The 10,000-nt window shown below is 51.5% G+C and overlaps 1 protein-coding gene across 1 annotated transcript in view; it reads left to right on the forward strand.

The window, feature by feature from the left end:
- The window catches only part of plxnb3 (plexin B3), a 224,437-nt gene that overhangs the window by 79,060 nt on the left and 135,377 nt on the right, over positions 1 to 10,000 (forward strand). Inside the window, exon 5 of the mRNA XM_046333429.1 lies at positions 9,287 to 9,415. Coding sequence (XP_046189385.1) covers positions 9,287 to 9,415 — 129 coding nt within the window. The remainder of the gene's footprint in view (positions 1 to 9,286; positions 9,416 to 10,000) is intronic.

The following is a 10,000-nucleotide window of genomic DNA, read 5'->3' on the forward strand; positions in this document are numbered from 1 at the left end:
AGGCAGGCAGACAGACAGGCAGACAGGCAGACAGGCAGGCAGGCAGACAGACAGACAGACAGACAGGCAGAGAGACAGGCAGGCAGACAGACAGGCAGAGAGACAGGCAGGCAGACAGACAGACAGACAGGCAGAGAGACAGGCAGACAGAGAGACAGACAGACAGACAGGCAGGCAGGCAGACAGACAGACAGGCAGGCAGGCAGGCAGGCAGGCAGGCAGGCAGGTAGGCAGGCAGGCAGGCAGACAGACAGACAGACAGACAGACAGACAGACAGACAGACAGACAGACAGACAGACAGACAGACAGACAGACAGACAGGCAGGCATCCACAGACTCTCATTAACATGAAACATGTTGCTTATGTTAATTATGGATGAAACCAGATCCAGCTCCATACTGCCGAGAGCTGACTGCTGTTCCTCAGTTTAAATACCCTCCCCTCCCCTCCTTAACACACTAACAAGACACGAGACACTCCCTAAAACACACACACACACACACACACACACACACACACACACACACACACACACACACACACACACACACACACACACACACACACACACACACACACACACACACACACACACACACACACATTAATAGGACATTCCCTAATCACACACACACACACACACACACACACACACACACACACACACACACACACACACACACACACACACACACACACACACACACACACACACACACACACACACACACACACACACACACACACACACACACACACTGTGATAGGAGTAACCACAGAAACACAAGAACACTCAAAGGAATAGTTAATATGTTTTACTTTGTTAAATATCGAAAATATGGGATAGCAATATATACTGTGAACAGTTGTGGAATTCTGCAGAGCTCAACTACAAAACCCACAATGCAATGCTCTCTGTCTCTCTAGAAAAGCTGGCTGGCTAGCTAGAAAATCAGCTAGCTATTTGAAAAATTCTTTAAACTATCAATTTAGGAGTTACACCCTTACAAAAATGTACCACGAGAAGAAAATGAAAAAAAATACCCTGGTTTTGTACCAGCAGCAGGCATTGTGAACCACGAAAGCTTTGTAGTTGTTTACAATTCATTATCATGATGGTCTGTGTCGGTTAAAGAGACCAAAAACGTAGTCATTTATGGAACTCGCATAATGCAACATTGACGCTCTCTCGCTCCGCAATGATAAATCCCAGGTCTAGTACCCTGTTAAACCTTGGGACCTGGATAGGGTATGGTGATATAGCCTGGGTCTAGTACCCTGTTAAACCTTGGGACCTGGATAGGGTATGGTGATATAGCCTGGGTCTAGTACCCTGTTAAACCTTGGGACCTGGATAGGGTATGGTGATATAGCCTAGGTCTAGTACCCTGTTAAACCTTGGGACCTGGATAGGGTATGGTGATATAGCCTGGGTCTAGTACCCTGTTAAACCTTGGGACCTGGTTAGGCTATGGTGATATAGCCTGGGTCTAGTACCCTGTTAAACCTTGGGACCTGGATAGGGTATGGTGATATAGCCTGGGTCTAGTACCCTGTTAAACCTTGGGACCTGGATAGGGTATGGTGATATGGCCTGGGTCTAGTACCCTGTTAAACCTTGGGACCTGGATAGGGTATGGTGATATAGCCTAGGTCTAGTACCCTGTTAAACCTTGGGACCTGGATAGGGTATGGTGATATGGCCTGGGTCTAGTACCCTGTTAAACCTTGGGACCTGGATAGGGTATGGTGATAAATCCCTGGTCTAGTACCATGTTAAACCTTGGGACCTGGTTAGGCTATGGTGATATAGCCTGGGTCTAGTACCATGTTAAACCTTGGGACCTGGATAGGGTATGGTGATATAGCCTAGGTCTAGTACCCTGTTAAACCTTGGGACCTGGATAGGGTATGGTGATATGGCCTGGGTCTAGTACCCTGTTAAACCTTGGGACCTGGTTAGGCTATGGTGATATAGCCTGGGTCTAGTACCCTGTTAAACCTTGGGACCTGGTTAGGCTATGGTGATATAGCCTGGGTCTAGTACCCTGTTAAACCTTGGGACCTGGATAGGGTATGGTGATATAGCCAGGGGTCTAGTACCCTGTTAAGGGAGTCTAACCTGTACCAACGTCAGCCCTTTGATAAGGTTGAAAATAAATAGTTCATCTGCTGCTTCTCTCTTCAGTACAGTTTTCAGTTGGCTCTCTCTCATTCACCTGACTAGGTTACTCTTGTACAATTCTAAATAGCCAACATACTAAAACAACGACTGGTAAAAAAGGGGTTTAATTATCATTGTATCTCATGTTCGTCACGTCGTTCTTATTTGAAGGTCCTTACAAACGGTCTGTTCCTGGTACGTAGGAGTAAAAAACAAGAATCCTGGAAGAGATGGAGTCTGGGAAAAAAAAAAATAATATATATATTTAAATGAGGCTTGAATGGTGAAAACAAAACAGGTCATCATCATCACTTGGCTTAACTTGGTGTTTCTTATCCGATGCTTTATATAACTCGCTCACCGTGAAGATAAGGTTTATCTGGTGCTTCTCTCTTCAGGTTTTTTTTTTTTTTGAATCACTGATTTGGCAGGCTAGCGGATCCCTCTGCAGGCCGAAATAAGCACCACACACCTTGACTACATACTAAATAAATACATTAACTGGTCTAGGATCAGTGGGTTAACTGCCTTGTTCAGGGGATCAGTGGGTTAACTGGTCTAGGATCAGTGGGTTAACTGGTCTAGGAACAGTGGGTTAACTGGTCTAGGATCAGTGTGTTAACTGGTCTAGGAACAGTGGGTTAACTGGTCTAGGAACAGTGGGTTAACTGGTCTAGGATCAGTGGGTTAACTGGTCTAGGAACAGTGGGTTAACTGGTCTAGGAACAGTGGGTTAACTGGTCTAGGAACAGTGGGTTAACTGGTCTAGGAACAGTGGGTTAACTGGTCTAGGAACAGTGGGTTAACTGGTCTAGGAACAGTGTGTTAACTGGTCTAGGGACAGTGGGTTAACTGGTCTTGGAACAGTGGGTTAACTGGTCTTGGAACAGTGGGTTAACTGGTCTAGGAACAGTGGGTTAACTGGTCTAGGAACAGTGGGTTAACTGGTCTAGGAACAGTGGGTTAACTGGTCTAGGAACAGTGGGTTAACTGGTCTAGGAACAGTGGGTTAACTGGTCTAGGAACAGTGGGGTTAACTGGTCTAGGAACAGTGGGGTTAACTGGTCTAGGAACAGTGTGTTAACTGGTCTAGGAACAGTGGGTTAACTGGTCTAGGAACAGTGGGTTAACTGGTCTAGGAACAGTGGGTTAACTGGTCTAGGAACAGTGGGTTAACTGGTCTAGGAACAGTGGGTTAACTGGTCTAGGATCAGTGGGTTAACTGGTCTAGGAACAGTGGGTTAACTGGTCTAGGAACAGTGGGTTAACTTTCCTATAGTCCACGATCAGCTCCTTTGTCTTGTTCACGTCGAGGGAGAGGTTGTTGTCCTGGTACCACACGGCCAGGTCTCTGGCCTCCTCCCTATAGGCTGTCTCATCGTTGAGGGAGAGGTTGTTGTCCTGGCACCACACTGCCTGGTCTCTGGTCTCGTCGTTGTCGGTGATCAGGCCTACCACCGTCGTAACTTTGTCAAACTTAATTATGGCGTTGGAGTCGTGAGGAGCCACGCAGTCGTGGGTAAACAGTCGTGGGCCCCCCATGTTGAGGATCAGCGTTGGTTTGTTGCCTACCCTTACCACCTGGGGGCGGCCCGTCAGGAAGTCCAGGATCCAGTTGCAGAGGGAGGTGTTTAGTCCCAGGATCCAGTTGCAGAGGGAGGTGTTTAGTCTCAGAGGGAGGTGTTTAGTCTCAGAGGGAGGTGTTTAGTCCCAGAGGGAGGTGTTTAGTCCCAGAGGGAGGTGTTTAGTCCCAGAGGGAGGTGTTTAGTCCCAGAGGGAGGTGTTTAGTCCCAGAGGGAGGTGTTTAGTCTCAGGGTCCTGTTGCAGAGGGAGGTGTTTAGTCCCAGGGTCCTGTTGCAGAGGGAGGTGTTTAGTCTCAGAGGGAGGTGTTTAGTCCCAGAGGGAGGTGTTTAGTCCCAGGGTCCAGTTGCAGAGGGAGGTGTTTAGTCCCAGGGTCCAGTTGCAGAGGGAGGTGTTTAGTCCCAGGATCCAGTTGCAGAGGGAGGTGTTTAGTCCCAGAGGGAGGTGTTTAGTCCCAGGATCCAGTTGCAGAGGGAGGTGTTTAGTCCCAGAGGGAGGTGTTTAGTCCCAGGGTCCAGAGGGAGGTGTTTAGTCCCAGAGGGAGGTGTTTAGTCCCAGAGGGAGGTGTTTAGTCCCAGAGGGAGGTGTTTAGTCCCAGGGTCCAGTTGCAGAGGGATGTGTTTAGTCCCAGAGGGAGGTGTTTAGTCCCAGAGGGAGGTGTTTAGTCCCAGGGTCCAGTTGCAGAGGGAGGTGTTTAGTCCCAGGGGAGGTGTTTAGTCCCAGGGGAGGTGTTTAGTCCCCGAGGGAGGGGTTTAGTCCCAGGATCCTGTTGCAGAGGGAGGTGTTTAGTCTCAGGGTCCAGAGGGAGGTGTTTAGTCCCAGGGTCCAGTTGCAGAGGGAGGTGTTTAGTCCCAGAGGGAGATGTTTAGGCCCAGGGTCCTGTTGCAGAGGGAGGTGTTTATTCTCAGGGTCCAGTTGCAGAGGGAGGTGTTTAGTCTCAGGGTCCAGAGGGAGGTGTTTAGTCTCAGGGTCCAGAGGGAGGTGTTTAGTCTCAGGGTCCAGAGGGAGGTGTTTAGTCTCAGGGTCCAGTTGCAGAGGGAGGTGTTTAGTCCCAGGATCCAGCGGGAGGTGTTTAGTCCCAGAGAGAGGTGTTTAGTCCCAGAGGGAGGTGTTTAGTCCCAGAGGGAGGTGTTTAGTATCAGGGTCCAGAGGGAGGTGTTTAGTCTCAGAGGGAGGTGTTTAGTCCCAGGGTCCAGAGGGAGGTGTTTAGTCCCAGAGGGAGGTGTTTAGTATCAGGGTCCAGAGGGAGGTGTTTAGTCTCAGAAGGAGGTGTTTAGTCCCAGGGTCCAGAGGGAGGTGTTTAGTCTCAGGGTCCAGAGGGAGTTGTTTAGTCCCAGGGTCCAGAGGGAGGTGTTTAGTCCCAGGGTCCAGTTGCAGAGGGAGGTGTTTAGTCCCAGGATCTAGAGGGAGGTGTTTAGTCCCAGAGGGAGGTGTTTAGTCCCAGAGGGAGGTGTTTAGTCCCAGAGGGAGGTGTTTAGTCCCAGAGGGAGGTGTTTAGTCCCAGGATCCAGAGGGAGGTGTTTAGTCTCAGGGTCCAGAGGGAGGTGTTTAGTCCCAGGGTCCAGAGGGAGGTGTTTAGTCCCAGGGTCCAGTTGCAGAGGGAGGTGTTTAGTCCCAGAGGGAGGTGTTTAGTCTCAGGGTCCAGATGCAGAGGGAGGTGTTTAGTCTCAGGGTCCAGTTGCAGAGGGAGGTGTTTAGTCCCAGGGTCCTTTTGCAGAGGGAGGTGTTTAGTCCCAGGGTCCAGTTGCAGAGGGAGGAGTTTAGTCCCAGAGGGAGGAGTTTAGTCCCAGAGGGAGGAGTTTAGTCCCAGAGGGAGGTGTTTAGTCCCAGGGTCCAGTCCCAGAGGGAGGTGTTTAGTCCCAGAGGGAGGTGTTTAGTCCCAGAGGGAGGTGTTTAGTCCCAGAGGGAGGTGTTTAGTCCCAGAGGGAGGTGTTTAGTCCCAGGATCCAGTTGCAGAGGGAGGTGTTTAGTCCCAGAGGGAGGTGTTTAGTCCCAGAGGGAGGTGTTTAGTCCCAGAGGGAGGTGTTTAGTCCCAGAGGGAGGTGTTTAGTGCCAGGGTCCAGTCACAGAGGGAGGTGTTTAGTCCCAGAGGGAGGTGTTTAGTCCCAGAGGGAGGTGTTTAGTCCCAGAGGGAGGTGTTTAGTCCCAGTGTCCAGTTGCAGAGGGAGGTGTTTAGTCCCAGAGGGAGGTGTTTAGTCCCAGAGGGAGGTGTTTAGTCCCAGAGGGAGGTGTTTAGTCCCAGGGTCCAGAGGGAGGTGTTTAGTCTCAGGGTCCAGATGCAGAGGGGGGTGTTTAGTCTCAGGGTCCAGAGGGAGGTGTTTAGTCTCAGGGTCCAGATGCAGAGGGGGGTGTTTAGTCTCAGGATCCAGAGGGAGGTGTTTAGTCTCAGAGGAGGTGTTTAGTCTCAGGGTCCAGATGCAGAGGGGAGGTGTTTAGTCTCAGGGTCCAGATGCAGAGGGGTTGTTTAGTCTCAGGGTCCAGAGGGAGGTGTTTAGTCTCAGGGTCCAGATGCAGAGGGGGGTGTTTAGTCTCAGGGTCCAGAGGGAGGTGTTTAGTCTCAGGGTCCAGAGGGAGGTGTTTAGTCTCAGGGTCCAGAGGGAGGTGTTTAGTCCCAGGGTCCAGAGGGAGGTGTTTAGTCCCAGGGTCCAGAGGGAGGTGTTTAGTCCCAGAGGGAGGTGTTTAGTCCCAGAGGGAGGTGTTTAATCCCAGAGGGAGGTGTTTAGTCCCAGAGGGAGGTGTTTAGTCCCAGAGGGAGGTGTTTAGTCCCAGAGGGAGGTGTTTAGTCCCAGGGTCCAGAGGGAGGTGTTTAGTCCCAGAGGGAGGTGTTTAGTCCCAGAGGGAGGTGTTTAGTCCCAGAGGGAGGTGTTTAGTCCCAGGGTCCAGAGGGAGGTGTTTAGTCCCAGGGTCCAGAGGGAGGTGTTTAGTCCCCAGGGAGGTGTTTAGTCCCAGAGGGAGGTGTTTAGTCCCAGAGGGGGTCCCAGAGGGAGGTGTTTAGTCCCAGGGTCCAGAGGGAGGTGTTTAGTCCCAGAGGGAGGTGTTTAGTCCCAGGGTCCTGAGGGAGGTGTTTAGTCTCAGGGTCCAGAGGGAGGTGTTTAGTCTCAGGGTCCAGAGGGAGGTGTTTAGTCCCAGGGTCCAGTTGCAGAGGGAGGTGTTTTGTCCCAGAGGGAGGTGTTTAGTCTCAGAGTCCAGTTGCAGAGGGAGGTGTTTAGTCCCAGAGGGAGGTGTTTAGTCCCAGGATCCTGTTGCAGAGGGAGGTGTTTAGTCTCAGGGTCCAGAGGGAGGTGTTTAGTCTCAGGGTCCAGAGGGAGGTGTTTAGTCCCAGGGTCCAGAGGGAGGTGTTTAGTCCCAGGGTCCAGAGGGAGGTGTTTAGTCCCAGAGGGAGGTGTTTAGTCCCAGAGGGAGGTGTTTAGTCCCAGGATCCAGAGGGAGGTGTTTAGTCCCAGGGTCCAGAGGGAGGTGTTTAGTCCCAGAGGGAGGTGTTTAGTCCCAGAGGGAGGTGTTTAGTCCCAGAGGGAGGTGTTTAGTCCCAGGGTCCAGAGGGAGGTGTTTAGTCCCAGAGGGAGGTGTTTAGTCCCAGGGTCCAGAGGGAGGTGTTTAGTCCCAGGGTCCAGAGGGAGGTGTTTAGTCTCAGGGTCCAGAGGGAGGTGTTTAGTCCCAGGGTCCAGTTGCAGAGGGAGGTGTTTTGTCCCAGAGGGAGGTGTTTAGTCTCGGAGTCCAGTTGCAGAGGGAGGTGTTTAGTCCCAGAGGGAGGTGTTTAGTCCCAGAGGGAGGTGTTTAGTCCCAGGATCCTGTTGCAGAGGGAGGTGTTTAGTCCCAGAGGGAGGTGTTTAGTCCCAGAGGGAGGTGTTTAGTCCCAGGGTCCAGAGGGAGGTGTTTAGTCCCAGAGGGAGGTGTTTAGTCCCAGAGGGAGGTGTTTAGTCCCAGAGGGAGGTGTTTAGTCCCAGGGTCCAGAGGGAGGTGTTTAGTCCCAGGGTCCAGAGGGAGGTGTTTAGTCCCAGAGGGAGGTGTTTAGTCCCAGAGGGAGGTGTTTAGTCCCAGAGGGAGGTGTTTAGTCCCAGGGTCCAGAGGGAGGTGTTTAGTCCCAGAGGGAGGTGTTTAGTCCCAGGGTCCTGAGGGAGGTGTTTAGTCTCAGGGTCCAGAGGGAGGTGTTTAGTCTCAGGGTCCAGAGGGAGGTGTTTAGTCCCAGGGTCCAGTTGCAGAGGGAGGTGTTTTGTCCCAGAGGGAGGTGTTTAGTCTCAGAGTCCAGTTGCAGAGGGAGGTGTTTAGTCCCAGAGGGAGGTGTTTAGTCCCAGGATCCTGTTGCAGAGGGAGGTGTTTAGTCTCAGGGTCCAGAGGGAGGTGTTTAGTCTCAGGGTCCAGAGGGAGGTGTTTAGTCCCAGGGTCCAGAGGGAGGTGTTTAGTCCCAGGGTCCAGAGGGAGGTGTTTAGTCCCAGAGGGAGGTGTTTAGTCCCAGAGGGAGGTGTTTAGTCCCAGGATCCAGAGGGAGGTGTTTAGTCCCAGGGTCCAGAGGGAGGTGTTTAGTCCCAGAGGGAGGTGTTTAGTCCCAGAGGGAGGTGTTTAGTCCCAGAGGGAGGTGTTTAGTCCCAGGGTCCAGAGGGAGGTGTTTAGTCCCAGAGGGAGGTGTTTAGTCCCAGGGTCCAGAGGGAGGTGTTTAGTCCCAGGGTCCAGAGGGAGGTGTTTAGTCTCAGGGTCCAGAGGGAGGTGTTTAGTCCCAGGGTCCAGTTGCAGAGGGAGGTGTTTTGTCCCAGAGGGAGGTGTTTAGTCTCAGAGTCCAGTTGCAGAGGGAGGTGTTTAGTCCCAGAGGGAGGTGTTTAGTCCCAGGATCCTGTTGCAGAGGGAGGTGTTTAGTCCCAGAGGGAGGTGTTTAGTCCCAGAGTCCTGAGCTTACTGATGAGCTTTGAGGGCACTATGGTGTTGAACGCTGAGCTGTAGTCAATGATCAAATGCAAGCTTCACAAGTTAATGATACATTTCCAGCAATTGACATACCGAAAGACCAGTAGTCCTGTGCTAGTAATGGTTGTTTGATGCCCATTGCAGGTGAGCTTTCAAAGTAAACACTTTATATTACCGATCGCCAATTTCTTTTGGAGCTGCATATTTATTATGGCCATCCTCTCCCCCTACAGTTTGACGTTTGCTCTGCACCCGATCCTATAGCTGTACAGAAAATCATCAATCTGTTTGCTAGCTCACCCAACCTCTGCTGATTGACAGTTTGCTGGTCCAATCAGAGGGCCGAGTGTGCGTTTCACTAGCCTATTATTATTATTATTTTTTGTTTTTTTTTTTGCAAATAGCTAGTGTGTCTGGCTGCATGCTTAGTAATCTACTGAGAGACTGTGCCACAAAATGAGACAAAACACCTGGCCAGATCATTTCAAGTCATCAGTCTCAAGTCAAAGTGAAATTAGTGACTCAAGCCAAACTCGAGTCCACAACTCTGACACTGTATGTATGGCACTGTTCCCAGATCTGTTTACGCTCTCTTGCCAACACACCAAAAATAATCTTCACTTCATCTTCTCTGTGCGGTCAGGTATTTCTCCAGACTGACACAACAGGGACGTTGTATCAGAGTGTATTGGTGGACCAGGACAGTCCAGTCAACGCTGACCTACTACTGGACCAGTCTGGACAGAATGTCTACGTCCTCACTGATGGCAAGGTAACACCTAGACCCTAACCCCTAGCCACTACCCCTACACCCTAACCCCTAGACCCTAACACCTAGCCACTACCCCCAGCCACTACCCCTAGCCACTACCCCTAGACCCTAACCCCTAGACCCTAACCCCTAGCCACTACCCCTAGACCCTAACCCCTAGACCCTAACCCCTAGACTCTAACCCCTAGACTCTAACCCCTAACCACTACCCCTAACCCCTAGCCACTACCCCTAGACCATAACCCCTAGCCACTACCCCTAGACCCTAGCCACTACCCCTAGACCCTAAACCTTAGCCACTACCCCTAGACCCTAACACCTAGCCACTACCCCTAGATCCTAACCCCTAGACCCTAACCCCTAGTCCCTAACCCCTAGCCACTACCCTTAGACTCTAACCCCTAGCCACTACCCCTAGACCCTAACACCTAGCCACTACCCCCAGACCCTAACCCCTAGCCACTACCCTTAGCCACTACCCTTAGCCACTACCCCTCGACCCTAACCCCTAAACACTACCCCTAGACCCTAACCCCTAGCCACTACCCCTAGAACCTAACCCCTAAACACTACCCCTAGACCCTA

Source organism: Oncorhynchus gorbuscha, linkage group LG03 (assembly GCF_021184085.1).
Source record: "Oncorhynchus gorbuscha isolate QuinsamMale2020 ecotype Even-year linkage group LG03, OgorEven_v1.0, whole genome shotgun sequence".
Lineage (NCBI taxonomy): Eukaryota > Metazoa > Chordata > Actinopteri > Salmoniformes > Salmonidae > Oncorhynchus > Oncorhynchus gorbuscha.